The sequence below is a fragment of the Labeo rohita genome, chromosome 7 (assembly GCF_022985175.1).
Source record: "Labeo rohita strain BAU-BD-2019 chromosome 7, IGBB_LRoh.1.0, whole genome shotgun sequence".
In the NCBI taxonomy this organism is placed as follows: Eukaryota; Metazoa; Chordata; class Actinopteri; order Cypriniformes; family Cyprinidae; genus Labeo; species Labeo rohita.
The window spans coordinates 15,246,138-15,268,620 of NC_066875.1; the positions used below are offsets into that span (position 1 = coordinate 15,246,138).

The 22,483-nt window shown below is 35.9% G+C and overlaps 1 protein-coding gene across 1 annotated transcript in view; it reads left to right on the forward strand.

Annotated features, from left to right (window-relative positions):
• Nucleotides 1-22,483, forward strand: part of adam19a (ADAM metallopeptidase domain 19a) — a 108,801-nt gene that overhangs the window by 86,024 nt on the left and 294 nt on the right. The window contains exons 14-23 of the mRNA XM_051114651.1: nt 487-576; nt 1,108-1,303; nt 5,669-5,777; nt 6,237-6,441; nt 7,891-7,968; nt 9,390-9,498; nt 12,259-12,400; nt 17,502-17,598; nt 18,724-18,975; nt 19,183-19,364. Coding sequence (XP_050970608.1) covers nt 487-576; nt 1,108-1,303; nt 5,669-5,777; nt 6,237-6,441; nt 7,891-7,968; nt 9,390-9,498; nt 12,259-12,400; nt 17,502-17,598; nt 18,724-18,975; nt 19,183-19,364 — 1,460 coding nt within the window. The remainder of the gene's footprint in view (nt 1-486; nt 577-1,107; nt 1,304-5,668; nt 5,778-6,236; nt 6,442-7,890; nt 7,969-9,389; nt 9,499-12,258; nt 12,401-17,501; nt 17,599-18,723; nt 18,976-19,182; nt 19,365-22,483) is intronic.

The following is a 22,483-nucleotide window of genomic DNA, read 5'->3' on the forward strand; positions in this document are numbered from 1 at the left end:
ATGCTCTGAAACCGTATCAAGCAGAATAGAGGTCGCTGTGTGTGTTTATATGAGGCAGAGAGGCGCTGTATGTGTGTCTGTGAGTGTGACAGAGCGTATATGTGTGGTGTGACCGTTTCCTCCTCATTAAACACCCTAAAAACACCACACACACACACTTCCTCCCCTTCCCCTATTCATTTTCAGCTGTACGGTATAATTATTGGCCGTCAGACGCCTCCACGCTGTATATATCAGTGTCATACGTGTCAAACATTTTTATATGCATCTAACATCCTGTGCAATTTCTCTTCTCAATTTATTTTCCGCCATTTAATCGTAGCATGCAAGCAGACACTGTGTGTGTACAGTACATACATTATGCATATAATTTCACAACTTGCCCTAAGTGACTGACCATGTAAGTTGAGGGCCATATGTTGATTTGCTTTGGTAGCCTTTATCAGAAGTGCCTTATGTGTGTGTGTGTGTTTCTGTCTCCCGCAGGAGTGCACCAATGATTGCTGCCACCCCAGCAATTGCACTTTGAAGGTGGATGCACAGTGTGCCCACGGGGTCTGCTGTGAGAACTGCAAGGTGCATAACTATTTATCTGTCTATTTATCTATCTATTTATTTATTTATTTCTCTCCCACCGCTTCCCTCTCTCACTCTGTTCCGACTCTCACTTAGTATGTTTCAGACAAATGGTCGAGGCTTAGCAAGTTAGCCTGGCCCTGTTAACCCCTGCTGGTAGATGTCAAAACTACACCACCTGGCCACAAAAACCATCCTTCCTCATTGACACCATTTCACATTTTTAATGATATTAACAACGATGAATAAATACCATAACAAATATATTGTTCATTGTTTATTAATGTTAGTTAATGTATTGACTACTGCTATCCAACAGGACTTTATTGTGAAGTGTTACCATTTATTTATTTATTTGATGTGTTGCTCAAAATAGTTGCTAGAGTAGGCCTCATCTGTGTTTCTGCATTCTAGAGAAGCAGCAGACGCCACAATTTCATATCCACATTTTCTCTGTAGTTTGCCCACCACCTGCTTTCTTTTTCTTTCATCAAAGTCCTCCAGTCTCCTTACCGTGCCCTCTGCCCACAGCTGAAGCAGGCCGGCACCATGTGCCGCGGACCAGCCGGTGCCTGTGATCTGCCGGAATACTGCACGGGAGGTTCTCCCTACTGCCCCTCTAACGTTTACCTCCAGGACGGGTCATCGTGTCAACATGGCCGTGCCTACTGCTATAATGGCATGTGTCTGACCCATGAACAACAGTGCCTGCAGCTGTGGGGTTACGGTAAGATACGTGCTGTCTGGCTGTTATTTTTTTTTAGTTTGCAGGGAAATTAGATTTGTAGGATCCAGCTCAGAAGTTGTTACTTTGTTATTTTTTTAGCAAGAATGCATTACAGTTTTTTTTCAAATGCTAACAAGCATTTTTCAATACGGAAGCCACATTTTCAAAACTGCTCACACATTCAGCAATACAGAAGTCTGTGCTAAACGATCTGTGAATCATTTTTCATTGCTTTCAGACAAAATGTATTCAGTGATCACATTTCTCAATATCCATGAAAACTTTTGTCATTTATACTCCACAACCTGCAAAACACATTTTCAGCAAAACAAATTTTTGATAAAAGCACATTCAAAACAGAATGATAGCAGACTCATCAATTTCTGCATGTATTATATTGAAATTTTAAAATACTATGAAATTGGATAATAATTATTCCCAAACACAACTAACTGCAATTTCAGCTGAAAGCCAGGACAGATGTCCTGTTTTTGGCCAGTCCATCACAGGGATGACAAACATGCACACATTTATATTCACACTGACAGTCTTCATTTCACCTGTTCTGTATGTCTTTGGTCTGTGTGAGAAACACAGAAAACTCCAGACAGAAAGGTCTCCTGGAGCAAGTGGGACTCCAGTACTGAACAAATACAGTACCTCTTTGCTGCTTCTCTCTTTTTTTTTTCAATTATTGCTTCAGGAATTTGTTGTTATTATTTTTAAAATATTTTTTCTCAACTTTATTTTTATATATTTTTTTTATTTTTCACAAGTAAATTTTGTAAATCTTAATGTTTTTTTTGTTTTGTTTTGTTTTTGTTTTTGTTTTTTTGTTTTTGGTATATAAAGACAGGAGGGAAGAAATGCTGCTTCTCTCTTTTTTTTTGTAATTATTGCTTCAGGAATTTGTTATTGTTTTTTTTTTATTATTATTATTATTTTATATTTTTCAAATCAGAATGATAGGAAACTGTCAATTTCTGCAGGAATTATACTGAAATATAAAATCTTAGTAGAATATTTACTATGAAATTGAATAATAATTATTCCAAACACAACTAACTGCAATTTCAACTGAAAGCCAAGACAAATGTCCTGTTTTTAGTCTTTTTTTTTTCTTTTTTTCTTCTTCTTCTTCTTCTTCTTCTTCTCAGTAATTTTTTGATAAACAAATGGGATGGATGGCTTCAGAATGATTTTGTTTGGAAACATAGATGGGGATAAAAGAGTGGCAAAGAGGGAGGACTAGAACCCTCATAGCACAGAACCCTCATGAACATCCATCCATCTGTTCCATACATCTTCCTTAGCACTTGTCCTTTGTAGCATCATGGGGAGGCTGGAGCCTTTCCTTGCTCATAGGCAGGAAAACCCCCTGTATAGATGGCAATCCATCACAGGGATGACAAACACACACATTCATATTCACACTCACTTACGGTCTCCAGTTCACATGTCCTGCATGTCTTTGGATTGTTGAAGAAACCCAGAGGAAACCAACATCAACATGGAGAGATCGTACAAACTTCACACAAAAAGCCTGTAGCAGCTGGGACTCCAATACTGCATATACAGTACCTCATTATACTAGACATGCTGTTGATGTTTTGTATTTTTTATTATTATTATTGCTTCAGAAATGTATCCACGTTTTTATTTTATTTTATTTTAATTATTATTATTTATTTATAGATCAGTGTGTTATGAATGAAATGTATGTTTTCTGAATAAGAATTGTTGCCAGTGTTATGGTAAAACAAGCTTATTTTGAAACATATATGAAGTGTTTTGTTGGTCTTAATGAGTTTTGGAGGTGAGATAAATAGTTTGGTCAGTAATGCAGTCTGTATGAACAGATTTGAAAATGTGGCATCAGTATTGAACAATGCTTGTTAGCAATTGAAGTAAACACTGAAATGAAATGTGAAAATAAATAAAAGTTTCAGTTTGTGAAATCAGCCTACATTTAGATTTGTTCATCGCTGCATTAGATTTACGTGCTGTTTTGTTCAACGCTGAGCCTTATAACCAATCAAACGCATTTCGGTTGAATTTAGGACTGCGTTGGCCAATCAGAGGCTAGATTTAGTGCTTAAAACATGCCAATCAGATGATATAGAAAACAACATAGAAATAGAAAACAATATTAAAATGTTTTTATTTTGTGTCTGAAATTTGGTCAGGTCACATTCTGACTTTATAGACAAACATGTTGGTCTATGTCGTTATCAGTGCAAGTTATGCAAAAACCCCGCTATAATCACTAAAGCTACAAAATGAATCTTTTATTTAAATCGTATCTGCACTGTGTTGTTTATGATAAGAGAATTCGCGAGAGTGCGTGCTCAACACAGTTTGCCATCGCTCTGATTTGAATGTGCTTTTATCAGTTTTGAAAGCAGCGTGTCAGCATTTGAAAAATGTATAGTGTTTTGCAGGGTGTGGAGTATAAATGACAAAAAGTGTTCATGGATATTGAGAAATGTTGTCATTGAATGCATTTTGTCTGAAAGCAATGAAAAATTATTCACAGTTTGTTTACTTTTTGAAAATGAATAAACGTGTGCTATTTGTGTTCATTTTGTGATTCTTGAGGTAATTATATTGTGTGTTTGTGTTTTCCAAATGAAAACATGGTTAAACCTGTGCAAAATTATGTCATTTGGTCACACTTCCAATTCTCTGTATTAACAAACCATTACAGTTTTTCTCATTTGTTAACAAAGTCATGTTTCTCAAAACTTTTAACCCATTTCACCTGCTTTCACACGTTTCAGTGTTTTCTGCAAAACTCTACACAAGAACAACATAACCCATTTTATAGCTTTAACCATGTTCTCATTTGGAAAACACAAACACATATAAATACCTCAACATGAAAAAAATGAACACAAATAGCACACATTTATCCATGTGTAAACATTAAGTAGCAAATCTGATGACACACCAGAATCTCAGGATGACATGAACAAGAACACAGGCGATTATGTGTTTTAAAAAATGAATCCTTTTCATTCAAAAGGAAGAGGAGGAAAAAAGAAAAATGAAGGGGACAAGGTCAACGGTCATTTGTTCCTGATGAAATACAGAGCATTATAGTTGACAATGTTCTTGTGCATGGAATGACCATAAGCTGCAGGCTCATCTATAGGGTTTTTACACTACTTACACATTACAATTACAGTACATAATTTATTTAATTTATTTAGTTAGTTATTGCTGTACAGTAACTGACAGTATATTTCAATGTGTGTTTACTGTATATTCTGTTGTTTGGTCCTTGAACTTTTCTCTTCTAGTGCTTTTCATCTACTGTAAGATCACTTTACAGTAGTGTAATGAAAGTAATTTTTCTTAGTTTATTGTTAAAATTTACTATTTATGCTGTATACTGTAAGAGACACTGACCAGCAAAAGGACTCCTGATTCACACAAGGAGGTTTTTGTAACAGTGTTTTGAACTGATCTCACTAGTGTTCTCTAGGCAAGAAAATATTATGTTTTCGTCAGGCTTGTGTTATCTGAGGCCAAAGTTTGAGTCTGACAAAAGAGAATGTGTTTCTGACTAAAATGTTTGACTATGACCTGGAAGTTTGAAGTTTGCACAAGCTGGTGTGTAATTTTGAGATGCGTATGTGCTTATAGTTGTGAGAAAATGGTAAATTGTTTCATGAATTGTGTATTAGTGATCGACAAAAACTGTAAATGGTACTACCATGGTACCATGTTAAAAAAAACATGGTAATATTATGGTACTTCACTGCCAAATGTCGCTAAACCAACCTTCCAGAACAAAGTTTTTGAATCCTAATTGACCATTTCAGTGTTTAGTCAGCACTAATGATCAAATACTGCTTGATGTTGATTATGTAGTGAGAGCTCATGGCATTTGGCTGTACACCGCCAGTGCGTTCTGGGCTCATGTCCAGTCAGGCTCTTTGGCTATCAAACAAACACAGATCACAGCAGATGTACTTTGTCATTTGTGGGGTGAGGGGGTTTTGACATGTTTGATGTTCACTGTGTGTAACTGATATGATCGTATTCACAAATTTTTAGTTGCGCAGTTAATGTTTTACTGGATTGGATTTTTTTTTCAATGTATGGATTGTTAGTAACTTGGCATGGTAGAAAAAAGAATAATTTTGGCATTATGTGTTATAAATACATTTTTATAAAATGTTTTAGTCACTTAAAACCTAAAACTGAAGCTTGAGGTTAATTTAATCTCTAACCAAATATCAGCTGGTGGCATGAAGCCAGCACATCCATGTTTGCACTATGGGTCTATTTGAGTCTCTGACTGTAATTGACATTTCTCAGAAGTAACGTAGGTTTAACTCAATAACTAAATATGTCCAGGTGCGCAGCCGGCACCTGACGCCTGCTTTCAGGATGTGAACGCAGCGGGGAATGCCTTTGGAAACTGTGGCAAAGACAGTCATGGCAACTATGTGAAGTGTGAGAAAAGGTGAGGTGGTATTTTAGTATTTTAATAAGCCGTATAAGCAATATGTGGTTTCTGTCAAAGAACTTGCTGACCTGAAGTGAAGCAAAATCTGCAATTTCTGCAAACAGCAATTTGGTCTTGGACTTCTTTGATATTGTTACAGCACACTTAATTCTCTTGTGACTCCACCGATATATTAAAAAGAACAAACCAATACATAAAAAAGAACAAACCAATACATAAAAAAAAAAAAAAAATAGTTCAGATAGTTTACGAGATCAGCACTGCAAACTTGCTACTTTTAAAACAGTTTTTTCTGCATATTCATCATTCTCAAAACATGTTTTAGTTGATTAGACTCTTTTATCATACTGTTATCTAATTTGTATTCCGTATAGATGAATTTATGCTAAATGGCTCTGAGCAAAGATGACTAGTGATCCCTCATGACTTTCCATCTCTCATATCAAATCCTAACAGTGATGCCAAATGCGGTAAAATACAGTGCCACAGTGCTGCCAAGAAACCAAAGGGCACCAATGCTGTTTCCATAGACACCACTATCCGTACAGACGGCATTGAGGTGAAGTGCCGAGGCACATATGTTTACAGCACCCAAGATGGGCAGGGTGATCTTCCAGACCCTGGACTGGTCATGACGGGAACCAAGTGTGGAGAGGGGAAGGCAAGTGTTTTTTTTTTTTCTCTCTTTTCTTTTTTCTTTCCAAGATGTATATTCATCTGATATATTTATGAAAGTAGAAGTTCACTTCCATAATTTACTCACCCACATGTCATCCAAGATGTTCATGTCTGTGTTTCTTCAGTGTAAAAAAGAGATTTTTGAGGAAAATGATTTTTCTCCATATAGTGGACTTCATTGTTGGCCAATGGTTTGAAGGTCCAAATTGCAGTTTCAAGCTTCAAAGGGCTCTGCATGATCCCAGCCGAGGAATGAGTGCATTGTCTAGTGAGACGATCGGTCATTTTCTTAAAACAATAAAAATGTATATACTTTTTAACCACAAATGCTAGTCTTGCATCAGCCCAACCGTGCGCATTATGTAATGATGTTGGAAAGGTCATGCGTGATGTAGGCCGAAGTACCACTAACAAGTGTTTACAAAGTGAACGCGCAAAAAAAAGTAAGACGCCCTTTACAAAAAAAACAAAAAAACAACGATGTCGAACAATTTTGAAGTTGGAGGAGAAAATGAGATGGAGTTTTTCAGCCTTGAACTGGAGTACACAGACGAAGAACTAACCATGCATGACCTTTCCAACATGATTATGTAATGCCAAAGGTGTGCATCACAGAGCTAGTGCAAGACAAGCATTTGTGGTTAAAATGTATATAAATATTTTACTTTTTTTTAAGAAATTGAACAATTGTATCACTAGAGAAGACCCTTATTCCTGTAAGCTGCATTGAAACTGCAATTTGGACCTTCAAACCACTGAAGTGCACTATATGGAGAAAAATCCTGGAATGTTTTCCTCAAAAACCTTAATTTTTTGGTGACTGAAGAGAGAAAGAGACGAACATCTTGGATGACATGGGGGTAAATTGTCAGAAAATCTTTATTCTGGAAGTGAGCTTCTCATTTAAACAGCATCTGTACTATTAGGTGGAGATGTTTCTCCAAAATAAGTATATCAGTAAACATGTAAACCTCGACCACAATACCAGTCATAAGTAGCACGGGTATTTTTAAAGCAATAGCCAATAATACGTTGTATGGATCAAAATGATCAATTTTTCTTTTATGCCAAAAATCATTAGGATATTACGTAAAGATCATGTTCTATGAAGATATTTTGTAAATTTCCTACCGTTAATATATAAACATGTAATTTTTGATTAGTAATATGCATTCATGAGAAATTCATTTAAACAAATTTAAAGGTGATTTTTTTTATGCACCCTCAGATTCCAGATTTTCAAAGAGTTGTATCTCGACCAAACATTGTCCTATCCTAACAAACCATACATCAAAGCTTATTTATTCAGCTTTCAGATGATGTATAAATTTCAATTAAAAAAACCTATGACAGGTTTTGTGGTCCTGGGTCCCATATGTATTTTATGTTTCGCATTGAAGAGTTGATTTATTCTGTTTTTAATTGCCTTCAGGTGTGCAAAGACCGACGATGTCAAAATGCCTCTTTTACTGAGTTACAAACCTGCATCAGCCATTGCCATGGGCATGGGGTAAGTGGTCATGTAAAAAAAAAAAAAAAAAAAAAAAAAAGATAAACATTAACACTAATAATACCTTTACTATATATAAGAAAACAACAAAAATGCTGAACATTTTATGTTAAAATTGAAAATTTACTAACATTTAAATTTACTAAAAATTTCAGTGTTGTGAAATTTATGATTAAAAAGCAAAAGTGTTAAACTCAAAATTATTATATTTTTATATTTAAAAAAAGTTCATATTTTATGCAGTTTAGCTTCATTTGCTTTATTTAATTTTGTTTTAAGGGGGCTTAGATATTGTACTGCAAAAAAGAGAAAAAAGTACATTATTATTATTAGCGTATTATTTGGTTATAAGAATATGTTTTGTTTTGTTTTTTTAATTTGTCAGTGCTGCAGCTACTGGAAGACACTATTGGTGCAAAAAGGGGTTTTTTTTTATGAACCATGCAAGCGCTTCTTCTAAATTATGGCTAAATAAAGGCTAAGACATAGTATTGCTTCTCCCTTTGAGTTCCTCTTTAACCCAGACTGACTCATTGTGGATTTCACACCTCCAAATCCTTTAAAACCGCCCTCTGGGTCGCTCATTTCCCGACACATACTGCCTCTAATAAAAAAACGCTGCTTTTCTTATATTAGCAGAGCTATAGCATTTGATTTGTGTATTTTCTGGTCAAATAGTCGTAAACAGCCTCCAAGCCGTATGAACTCAAATTCTGTCTTTCCTAATCCCTTTGCCCTCCCTCTGTCTGTCTCTTTTGTCAGCTTTTCTTTTATTTCTTTATTTCTTGCTTATTTACCCAGTCGCTTTTCAAAAGGGCAGCCAAATACGACAGGTCTTTGAGGGGAGATTAGAGATTCAGAAACTGCTTTTTTATTATTCATTGGCATTATCATTTGATTCCTATTGATTGTATGGTTTAGACAAGTGTGGATGAAGCATAAAGTAAGCGATCACCGTATTTGCGCACAGCACATTTTCTCTCCTTTCCACTGTTCCTGTCTTGCCTCTGGGTTAGACTGAAGCGTGTAAAATATTCTGTGTTAAAAGAAATTCCATTAAGATGAAAGGCGGTATATTCTGTATTTGCCCTATACTCTAAAAGACGTGACGGAAAATGTTCCCTGCAGTTGCAGCAATGAAAGTGAGGATAGGTAAATAGCTGAATGTGATTAAAAAAGCTAAAACTTACTCAAACAAACATATATTAAAACCAAAGAATTGTAAGCAGTTGTTTGAGGTGTAGTTCATAAGGTTTGGACATGAAGTGAATAATGACAGGATTTCCGTTTATGTAGGATGAACTATCCTTTTAAGGTCAAACAGTTGCAGTGCAAAAGGCGTGTGAAAGTTACACCCAAACCTTCCAGATGAAAATTCTCATCCACCCTAATTCCTATGTGTCGTGCTGTTTTGCATGCAGGTGTGTAACAGTAATAGGAACTGCCACTGTAACCGGGGGTGGGCTCCCCCCTTCTGTGAGAAACCAGGACTCGGGGGAAGTGTGGACAGTGGACCTGTGCAGTACGACAGTGAGTTCACCTTCAACTTTCAGTGCACATGTGCCTCTGCTCTCACTTATTTCTCCCCTATTCTTTAATCCATCTTATAGATAGATTTATCTAAGATTTTATCACTTGTGGGCTCTCGCTCTCTCTCTTTCTCACTTTCCCTTTCTTCCTCACACCTCTTATCAGATGTCACCTTGACCATTAATCTCTACCGTCCAGCTTTTCTTTCCAGGACTCAGGCCAATGATATCTTTGCTTGTTGAAACATTTCAAGAGCAAATCTAAGATTGTTTAAGATACGGGAGCACTATTCACTATTAACTAGTCACTTATTAGTGTGCATACTAGCATATTGGCTGTTTATTGGTACTTATAAAGCACATATTAATGCTTTATTCTGCATACCCATATTTTAGATCCCTTAAAGGCATAGTTCACCAAAAAATTAAAATTCTGTCATTATTACTCATTTTCATGTTGTTCCAAACCCGTAAGACCTTCGTTCGTCTTCGGAATGCTAATTAAGATTTTTGATGAAATCCAAGAGCTTCCTTGCATAGACAGCAAGGCAACTACCACGTTCCATGCCCAGAAAGGTTGTAAAAACATTGTTAAAATAGTCCATTATAGCTTTAATATGTCCTTTATAAGTACCACTAAACAACCAATACGCTAGTATGCATGCTAATAAGCAACTAGTTCCCAGTTTGAAATGACATGAGGGTGAGTAAATAATGCCAGAATTTTTATTTTTGGGTGAGCTAACCCTTTAACCCTACTCCATAACTAATCTTAACTACTATAGTACAACAACTAGTTTATTGAGGAAAAACTCTTAGTTAATAGTGAATATGTGTTCCCTGATCAATGTCACATGACTTTACTACCTACACTAGAATTCAAAAATAGTCAGTAAGATTTCTTTTTGAAAGAAATTATACAAGTACCTATTAAATTGATTCAAAGGACACATAATGACTTTTACATTCCTACAAATAAAAAAATATATATATGTTCTTTCTATTCAACTTTATTTATGTTTGAAGTAGGGCTGCCTGCGACTAAAGATTTTTCTGGTTGACTAGTAGTCGTTTATTTAAAGCATTTGTCAACTATTAGTCGCACATTTATTAATAAACCACATAAATCATAATAATGCCTAATAAGCACTCAAGTGCATGCAAAAAAGCTTGCCACAGTGCACCGGCAGATATAATAATTATGAATGTGTCTGAAAAACAGCAAGGAGACTGAATTAATGTTTTAATAACATATTGATAAACTAGTGCTTTTTTTGTTTTTGGCTTAAGGGATGAAGTCGGCGACACTGACTCGTCATCTCCGCAGTAATGATAAGTCTGCATACACATTTCATACAGATTACATAATCTGTATATATGTGTTTTCTATTTGAACTGGTTCATTTGAAAGTAGACATTTCGCTCTATATAGATATGTTGTTCATGTCTGTAAGGCAAGTATATACAGAGTTTCGAAGTTTTGTACTTACAGAGGTCAGAAAGCGCATACTGTTTGCTTTAATATTTTACAAAAGCACAACGTTTCGTTGTTATTGTGAGTGCACACAAATAAATGTAGAATCTTTACAGATTCAAAAGATGTATTTCTTTTATCTGTATGACCAAAAATGAGTATTTTAAGAGCAAGTGACCGCACCAGTGCCTCCATCTGTCATGCAGTGAGCACTATTCAGCTTCCACACTCCGCAAAGATACTTGAATAGTGTACATTTTTCTAGGTTAACATTAGATTGAGCGGCCATGTAAAGTTGCTACTACATACATCTTTCTGATGAAAAGCCATATTTGAAGTCGATGAATGATAGGTGATTGTTCGGATGTCTTGCCCAGTGTATTACTACATAGACCTGCCATTATCGATCTGTCCATCACAGACTGTGTGACTTCACCACTTCGTGTGGAATTTTTTTCTCCGACTAAGCGGCTAATAAAATTTTGAATTTTGATCGCCAAATCTTCTTCTCGTCGACTAATGGTTAGTCAACTATTAGGGGGCAGCCCTAGTTTAAAGAATCCTGAAGGAAAAGAAAAATAAATTAGGAGCACAACCATTTTCAGTACTGATAGTAATAAGAAATGTGTAATGAGCACCAAATCAGAATGTTAGAATGATTTATAAAGTATGCCATTACAGGAATAAATTATATTTTAAATTAGATACAAAACAATTATTTTGGATTTGAATTATATTTTACAGTCTTACTGTTTTAAATGTATTTTTGCTCAAACAAATGTAGCCTTGGTGAGCATAAAATACTTATCTCAAAAACATTTAAAAATGAGCTCATTATCTCAAACGTTTAACTAGTAGCATGAGAGTTAGACAGTTTTGTATAAAAATGGCTTAGTCTCTGATCACATAATGAGTGGTGTTAAAATTAAAAGCTACAGTTGATATTCATTTCTCTTCATGAGTCATGCTGAAAATAGAAGGTCAAGTTGCATTGCATTGCGGAACAGAGTATCCTCTGGTTTTGTGCTGCACATTTTAGAAATGCAGTAGGTCATTTGGGTGTTCTATTCATTTGCTAGATGCTACTTTATACCAGTATACTAGAGAAAAAAAAAGTATGGTAGTTTGCTATTCTGAACATAGCCATAGACATTATTATAGTACAGAGTGAATGCAGCGCACACAAGATCTATTATTTAGAGTGGCAGATATTTGGCAAGCACTTCTCTTTGTGTTTGCTGTTGACCCTTGTCTAACAGTCGCTGTATGTTCTATATCTGTCCTCAGGTCAGGTGGGATTGGTTGTTGGGCTGCTCTTTGCTTTTCTAGTGCTTCTCCCCGCTGTACTTACTGCCTTCTACTGCATCAAGATAAAAAGCTCCTTCTACCACAAGTGGAGAACACAGAGAGAGAAAAGCAAAGCCAGCAGGTATTACTGTAGCAACACACACACAGACACACTTACGCAGCGCCTTTACAAAGTGTTCAGACCCTTTCGCTGTTCTGTTAAAAATTTTATGCATATCCATTTACACAAACCACCACAGTTACAATGGGAAAATGGGTTTGTAGTAGTTTGAAAATGCATATCAAAAAGCTAAAGCATCTCAGATGGTGCATTGAGCTCAGATGTGTTCTTTTGATCATCTGTAGAATTTATTTTTAGTCCCATTATGCAAATTCACTTGATTGGATGTGATTTTAGAAAGGTACACCTGTTTGTATTTGTACACACTGCACGGCAGGGCAAAGCCTTAAAAGTCTTTGAAGTTATGAAAGAACTTTATTAGTTCTTTGAGATTCTATCCATAAACAACATGTCTGGCAGTCAAGGCTGCAAGAGGTGCAGTGGCCTTCGGTGTTGTCAGATGGAAGATGTTTTGAGCTATTCATCTTAAAGCTGGCTGTTTAGGTAAATTGGCTATTTGGTTCCAAGAGGGACTCGCTGAATTCATGCCGTGAGTGAGAGCATAACTGAAGTGAAGCGAGCAATTTCGAGTGCATTGACTAGTACCACCTGTGGCATGCTGAGTGATTCAGCACAGTATTATCTTCTTCATGCAAATTTGTGGTGTGACAGATTCCTAGAGTTTTGATTTCTTAGATTCCTAGAAGTAAAAGGCACAACAGCACATTCTTTGTTTCCTCAAGCTCATCTGTCTCACTCAAGGATATTTCTCCAGGATAACAAACCATTTGTTAATGCCATTGCTGGTGCCCTGTGATAGATCTAATATCAAAATGCCTTTTTGCAGATTTATAAATGAGTTTAGGTGAGGAGGCACACATCTTGGCACATATTTAAATCCTGTTTGGGCTTGTTTGAAGCAGGACTTGAATTGCTTTTTTAATGGCTATCGATGTTAAGACCAAAAAAGGGAAAAATCATACGGGCGTACAGGGATATCTGCCTAACATCATTTTGTTGACAGAAACAGACTTTTAAAGAATATTTATAGAATACAGACAATGATTTTAACTACAAAAATAGAAAATAGTGGAAAATAATACATAATGGCCTTATTCTTGCTGAGAACTGGGTTCAAAACTCTTTCCGTCCTATCACAACTGGCTGATAGAAGTCATACTTTTAGGAATCTTCTTTTTAAGCAATATAGATGTTATGGCTTTTGTGCTTTTATGGAACTGCAGTACAAAATTCCGTTGGAAAACCATCCATTCCCGAGGCTTTGCCACTTTTCAGCTGATTAATGCTATTATAATAGAAGTCATATTTCTTCAGCAGATATTGGTTTCTCAAAGAATGCCTTCATCATTCCTATATTCAATATCTGAATTTCTTTGCTCAAGGAGCTGCTCACACCACTGACTTGCTAGATTATACATTTTCAAAAAAGTGAATTGGTCAATCCTTCTTTGATCCGTAATGTTTTTCTGCTGGATTTGAAATGAAGATACCAGATCTACTTTGAAGAGACTTCCTTTCCTTATGTGTTTTATCAAATGTATGGGTCACATATTCTTATCTCTTAAAGACAAGAATCCCTTCTGTACATTTACACAATTACAAATATGATCTGGCCCTTTAGATAATATTCAGTGATCCCTCCTGCCCTTACCTATAGCTTTTCAGTTCTTTTTTTTATTTCAAACGCTATCAGTCTGTATTTGAAATTTAATCAAGCTATTTCAGGACGTTTTGCTTTGCCAAATACTTTTAAAACAATTATTTTGTGACCTCCTTTACAGGGACTTTTATAAGAAATAATAGTAGCTGTTCTTCAGAGTGCAAGAGCCCCGTCTTTCATCTCAGGCCCTCTAAAAATATGCGATTAGTTCAGCTGTCAGTATCCTTTGAAATCTAATTATGTGATCTCTCTTCACATTTGCTGAAAACAGCAGCTGCAGTGAGATAACTGAGGTTACTTCACTGTGAATCTTCCCCAGTCATTAAAAACATTAAAAGTTAGTCAGATTAGGTACAGTATTATCCTTTTTTCTAGTCAGTGGCAGACCAGGTCATGTTTGGCACAGAGCAATTCCCCGCACGTACAGTCTCACTTCTGAACTCTTTCGGTTCCAGGAAAATTGCAAAATTAAATGCGACCTAATGCACCACAATTACCGATACACATCTACTGACTAACACTAACAGATGTCATTTTTTTGTAATTTTTTTTTTTAAGTTGTCCATTGAGCAAGATTTTAACTTACCAACTCTTGCACTTAAAGCAGTGATTCACCCAAAAATGTCATGATTTTCTAACCTTTGTGTCATTCCAAACATGCACGACTTTCTTTACTTCTGTGTAACATAAAAGAAGATATTTTAAAAGTGACATATCATGAAAATCTGACTTTTTCTGTGTTTAAGTGCTAGAATCGAGTTCTTGGTACATCTGCCAAACCAGAAAACATGAAGAACAACCCAGTAAATGTTTTCTGGGGGAATAACGAGTCGCTCAATGTTCTAACGCCATGGCGAAAGTTCAAGTTGTTGGCTGCGCTGATGAGCACAGAACACTGTTTAGAGCCCCAGCCTCAGAATAGACAAGAGAGCAATGGATTTATTGATTTATTTACTGTATATCACACTGCTGCCGCACAGATCTAATATAAACATTCAATTTCTTTCCCAGCTGTTTACCTTCACAGACATAACCAACTGTTTTTTAACTCAAGTGTGTTTTTAACATAAACTTGTGTGTATTTGACCGTTTAAGCGCAATAAGACATGAAAGAGAACTTAGTTTAGTACTCACATGCCATGTGGCTCAGAAAACCTTGTATTAGAAGTTTAAACTGATATGGCTTTAAAACGCATGATTTCAGTGCAATAAACATGATCATCAAAACCAAACAGATGTTTTTTGGCAGAATATCTGAGAAGCAGCAGCTCATTTGCATTTAAAGAGACATGCAACATGAAAACAACGTGTTTCTCCTTCCACTCAATTAGGCAGTTTCAAAATGATATAATAAATGATCTGTGGGGTATTTTGAGCTGAAACTTCACAGACACATTCTGGGGACACCTGAGACTTATATTACATATTGTAAAATGGAGCATAATAGGTCTCCTTTAAGAAGTGCCTTTGTTTTTGTTTATACAAAGAAAACGGTCTCCAAAACTATTTAAATAACCAACATTCCATAAAATATCTTCTTTTATGTTACACAGAAGAATGAAAAAAATCATACAGGTTTGTAAGCGTGAGGGTGAATAAATGATGTACTGTAAGAATTTTCATTTTGGGGTCAACGATCCCCTAAGGCAATTCATGTACGACTTAAAATCCCAGAATATCTTCTGCAGCTTCAAATGGACATATTAAATATGTTTCACTTCAGTGTCAGTTAGGACAAATCTGTGTAGTATAAAAAGCCAAAAAATCAGAGGTCTAAAGCTTCCAAACTGAGTAGCAATATAGATGATGATTAGCTGAGAATGACAGGCACGGTTGCAATTCAGAAATTATTTTGGGAAAACTCATATTGTCTAACAACTAATCTAAATCTAGAAAATAATCTTTATGCACGATCAATGTTAGACAAAAAATGAACAGTGTTGGAGAAAGTTACTTTTAAAAGCAATGCATTACAATACTGCGTTACTCCCTAAAAAAGTAACTAGCTGCTTAGTGTTGCGTTACTTTTTAAATCTGGGCTGGCTTGCTTGTTTGTTTTTGATATAAAAAGTTCTATTTTTGGCAAACATAAAAGCCCTTTTACACCTAAAGTGAAATGAATAAGCCTCAGGCTGAAGGAAATGTGAATTCACATCTGTACAGTAGAAAGCAGGAGAAGAAAGTTCAAAACTCTTCAACACTCTAAAGTGTAATTTTTGCTCATTAGCATGGTTGAATTGGATCATTGAAGGTCAGCAGCAAAAACATTAGTTAATACATTGGGATTAAATACATAAAGGATATGTGTGTTATTTAATAATTGCAGGTGTGCGGCATATTCTGAGCTTGTGTTTGCACTTACTCCTGATTTCCCCCAACATGGGGACAGGAGAGCGGTCAATCAGTCAGTGGTAAAACAAAGTAACTGGTGTTACTTATTTGAAAAAGTAACTCTGATATTTTCTTGTGAATTAAAAAGTAATGCGTTACTTTACTAGCTATTTGAAAAAAAGTAATCTGATTACATAACTTGAGTTACTTGTAATGTGTTACCCCCAATACTCTTTTTTATTCAAATATTTGCATGTGATAAAGATCTGCTTGTAAGAATTAAATAAAGCATAACAGCACAAGGCATGTTAAGTGTATTTAACTACTACCAGGAGCTAAGCGCAGCTGCAGTGAAGTATAATACTGAGGGCTGTTATTCTCAGCAACAGGCTTTAGGATTGGCAGGCGACATGACGGAGGTTGAATAGAGCCAAATATAGAGTGATCTTTGAAGAAAACCTGCACACAACCTCTGTCAAGAGAAAAGATTTTTCATTCAGTGTCAAAATGACCTGCAGCACAAAGCCGAGATGATCCTGGTTTGGCTTTGGGACAAATAATGTCCTTGAGTGTTCCAGCTAAAATGACCCCATAGAAATACTGTGGACAAACTATTCACAATCAAGCTGACAAAGTTTGAAGGGATCTGCAAGGACGAACGGGGAAAAAAGATTCCAGGTGTGCAAATCACACCCAAGAAGACCTCCTGCTGTCATCACTGCCACACAGCATGCACAGCTACACGGGGTGTGAATACTAATGCAAATAATAGATTTCAGATTTTTTCATACATACATAATATATCACATGTTCACTTTGTCCTTTTGCTATATTGTGTCAAATACAATACATAATTCAGTCTATTCTGAACTATGAATACTCTCCAAGGGGTCTGAATGCTTTCTGATGTCACTGTATGAACAGTATACAGCATACACACATGCCTTTAAAATGTTCATTATTCAGTCTACTAATAAAATGCTTAGAAAATTATGGTATTATTATGCTGTATACTGAAAGTCTGAAGTCTTGTGCTTTTACAAACTGACAAAAAAAACACAATGTTTGTATATTTCCTTCAACTATTTGTATGTGTTTTCATGTTTTCAGAAATGGGGGCTCTGTTGAAAAGGGGAAAAATGGACACCTAAACCATGCTTTCCATCTAAAGGTGGTGGGACCCTCCAACAGAGGTGGTAATCTTAAGGTATAGATGCTTTAGTCATATTTGAGGTCAAAATAAACAGAGCACTTTCATATCTTTAATGAGAATTATACAAAACATTGCATTACATTACACTGTACATATTTTTCGGTTGGTAAGACATTAATTTTTTTTAAGTCTCTTTTGCTCACCAAGTGTACAATTAATTAATCAAAAATGCTGTAAAATACTAACAGTACTGTGAAATATTATTACAATTTGAAATAAATACAAGTCTTTATATTTTAATATCTACATTCATATCTGAAATTTATTTCTGTGATGGCAAAGCTGTATTTTCAGCAGGCATATTTTCAGGCTTCAGTGTCACATGAGTCCTCAGAAATTATTCTAACAGGCTGATTTGATGCTCAGAAAAAAAAAATTAATCAATGTTGATTCCTTAATGAACAGAAAGGGCAGCTTGTCTACATGTCTTGACTTTTGATCAGTTTAATGCATCCTTAAGTGCTCAGTAAAAGTACTCATTTCTATATACACTACCAATCAAAAGAAGATCCTTCAGAAATTATTCTAATATTCTGATTTGAGGCTCAAAAAACATTTAATGTTATTATGTTGAAACAGCGGAGTAGATTTTTCAGGTTACTTTGATCAACAAAAAGTTCAGAAGAACAGCATTTATCTGAAATAGAAATCTTTTGTAACATTATAAATGTCTGTATCATCACTTTTGACCAATTTTAAGCGTCCTTGCTAAATAAAAGTACTAATTTCTATAAATTACATTTAAAATATATTCAAACAGAAAAGAGTTATTTTAAATAGTACAAATATTTTACAATTTTACTGTTTTTGCTGTTCTTTGGATAAATGCAGGCTTGGTGAGCAGAAGAGACTTCTTTAAAAAACATTAAAAATCTTACTGTTCAAAAACTTTTGACTGGTAATGTATATTTACTGTAGATAGATTTGGTACAAATAGATTTTTCAACTGCATTTATCAGTTTTATGACCACTAACACATCTGTCAAGACATGAGTCCTTTGAAGTGGAATAATGGGGATTGTTTAGTATGGGTTTAGTTTGACTCGATATGTGTACTTAAATTTTCAAATCATGTAGCATCACCAATATCTCATCCCTTTCCTTTTTTTTCTTCTCAAGCTACCTCACACCAGCAAAGAGGTGCTTCCTCTAAGGCCAAACCCAGCCTCCAATGGTACTCAGCCTGTCAATATTGTCCGTCCCCTCCGGCCGGCTCCGTCGCCTTCCCTGAGCAACATCAAAGGACATCGACCTCCTCCGCCTATCAGCAAGCCGCCCAACTCACCCAGCACACCCAAATCTGTAGCATCGCCTCAGAAACTCAGTCCTCCTAAGAAGCCTCTACCCCTCAACCCTTCACGCTCACCACTGGTAACCATTCAGTGTACTCATATTCTTTTGGTTTAATCAAAATCACTGTGGGAGCCAAAGTAGGCCACAATCTCATCAAATAAAATGCTGCTTAAAACACCTGTTCTAATCTGCATTGAAAAAAAAAAACAGTGAATACGCTGTCAGAAATCCTGAATAAAGTTCATCTCAAATTCTGTTACGCTTCTTTTTCCTGTCCCCATGCAGACGGTATCAGAACAACAGCCTAGACCCCCATCCACACCCCCACAGAGGCCTCTTCCTCTCAGCCCTGCTCGTGGAGCACAGCCCAAACCTTCTGGTGGAGGGCTAATGGTGATGATGCCCCCTTCAGTTGGTTCTAAGCCTGTGGGAAAGGTGACCGCTGTTCCCCCTTTAAAGGCATTCCGGTGAGTAAACACAGATGAGGAAAAGAAACATTTGAAGAGCTTAAAACTAAAATATAGCTGCAGGCAGTGACTTTAAAAATTAATTCACAGTGGCAACATGCTGGGGATAGTTCACCCGAAAATGAAAATTCTGTCATTAATTACTCACCATCATGTCGGTCCAAACCCGTAAGACCTTCATGCATCTTCGGAACACAAATTAAGACATTTTAGATGAAATCCAAAAGCTCTCTGAGCATCCATAGACAGCCAGGGTCCTACCATGGTCAGAGCAAAGAAACGTATTAAGGACATTGTTAAAGTGACATCAGTGACATCAGTGGTTCGACTGTAATTTTGCGAAGCTACGAGAATACTTTTTATGCGCAAAGAAAACAAAAATAATGAATTTTCGATAGGATCGAAAAGCCTTCATTGAAACACCGGTCCAATTGAGCTTAATCCGAATGAAATTGTGATGCATAGATCTGGCATTTTCAAAATAATAGGAAAAAGCATGTAAATGCATGAAGGCATGAATATGACTATTTTTCTCAATCAGATTAAAAAATACCTAGCGCACATGTTTACACTTCATGTAAACAGAATTTCAAAATCCAAAATCAGATTAGATTCATTTGGATGAACAAAAATGAGTGCATGTAAACATACCTATTGTCTTCATCATGTTGATCAAGTTTGGTGACAATCACATGAATCCCCTAGGAGGAGTATTTAAAAAATTCTCCACATGACCTTTTCACAAAATCCAAAACTTGTTAAAGGGAGAGTTCACCCAAAAAGAAGATTCTATCATTAATTGCTTACCCTCATTTTGTTCCAAACCCATAAGACCTTCGTTCATCTTCTGAACACAAATTAAGATATTTTAGATGAAATCTAAGAGCACTATGACCATCCACAGACAACAAGGGTCCTACCACAGTCAGGGCACAGAAACGTAGAAAGCACATTGTTAAAATGGTCCATGTGACATCAGTGGTTCAACTGTAATTTTGAGATGAGAATACTTTTTGTGCACAAAGAAAACAAAAATAATGACTTTATTCAATAATTCCTCTCTTCCATTATGGTACTCTCCAAAGTACTCCATGGTAAGACCTAGATTTGAGAAATCCAAAATTTGTTATCAGTTTAGCATCCTCAATAGCTATGTTTACATGAATCCAAATAATCTCTTATTAATTGAGTGATGGCTCAGTTGGATTGAAAAGCCTTCATGGAAACGCCGGTCCAATTGATCTCAATCCAAATTAAATTGTGTTGCGTAGATCTGGCATTTTCCGATAGGGAAAAACTAAGCATGTAGATGCATGAAAACATATGATTTTCTTCTCAGTTAGATTCAAAAATACCTTGCGCACATGCACAGCACCATCGTGCTGTGTATGTTTACAGTTCATATAAAGAGAATTTCAAAATTTAAAATCAGATTGGATCCATTTCGAATAAAAATTAAACATACCTATTGTCTTGGCATACTGATCAAAGTTTGGTGAAAATCACATGAATCCCCTAGGAGGAGTATTTAAAAGTTCGCCACATGCCCTTTTCACAAAAACAAAAATAGCTGACTTCCTGTTGGGTGAAGCTAATGAACATCACTGTGAAAGTTTTTGAAGGGATATTTTACCCAAAAATTAAAGCACATCCAGGTTCTACTCCAGAACACCGACTCCTGTGCCAGTAAACATGCATCGTAGACTGACAGGGAAGAGAAGAAATTGTTGAATAAAGTCGTTATTTTTGTTTAATTTGCCCCCCACAAGTATTCTCGTAACTTCATAACATTACAGTTGAACCTCTGATGGAAACGTAGACATGGACTATTTTATTGATGTCCTTACTACCTTTCTGGGCCTTGAATGTGATAGTTGCGTCATTGTCGGAGTCAGAAAGCTCTCAGATTTCATCAAAAATATCTTAGTTTGTGTTCTGAGGATGAACAAAGGTTTCATTTTTGGTTGAACTACCTCTTTAGGGTTGATAACAACAGTACACAGTATGTATTGAGTTCTGTAAGTGGTGCTGCAGACTTATCTGCAACATATCTTCTCCACTCACCATTTGTGACTTATTCTCATACCAAAATATGTGACGCTATTAGCTGATTAGCATACTAACTGTATCAGTTGACTGAACAGTTACTCTCCAATAAGAAAGGCAGTCCTAATGAGTGAGAGTCTGTCTGCTCTAATTATGCAATGCTTTGTTTTTCTTTGCCAAACCAAACGATCAGAGGCAATGTTAGATAAAAATAAGTGTGACCATAAGTGGGTGGTGAGCCATGCGGTTTGGATATTACGTGGGACTCTTTTTACTTCTCTACCTATTCTTGAGTGCAGTAAATATAGGACTGAATTTTCACAACAGATCAAACATTTGGACGGGGTTTTACTCATTTATATACAGTAGTAGGTTTTATGGGGAATTACACATGCCCCAGTGGAATCTTGTAAGAAGTGAATTTTTCCCGTTTAAATCGTCTTTTCTCTCCTTGAGTCTTCACATCAATGCTAGTCCACTATCAGTTCTCAAAAGCAGCTGTCTAGCACTTATTTTTAGAAATAACTGCACATACATACATTTCTGCTTGTCTCCAGCACTACATGCTCCTCCAGTCTAAGAACAACCGAATCTCACAGAGTTTGCAGCTTGTGAAGATAAATCTGTTCGTAGCTTCCGAGTGGTGGCGGCAGCTTAGTATTATGTTGTGATAAAAAGACACATTCATTTTCAACACGTAACAGTGTATATACTGAAAAATTTCATTTTGACAGACTCAGCAGGGTATCATGTTTATATTGTGGTTTTTCACACAAAAAGAAAGACATAAGCAGCTCATTTGAAATGATGGTCAACCTTGGAAAAACATTTATTTAACGCTCTTTAAACTGAAGGGCCTTGTGAGAAATATGAGGTAAACTGAGATAAGCACACACTATCGTTTCTGTTTTTACAAAAATTTTAATCCTGCAAAGCCTGACATATAAAAAAATAGTCTTTTTTTAATGAATTGAATCTATTGAACCTTTAGAGAACATATAAAAGAATTACATTAAAGAAGTGTTTATTTTTTTGTATTCAGGCTTTTATGACTCTTATAATATGAATGTAGA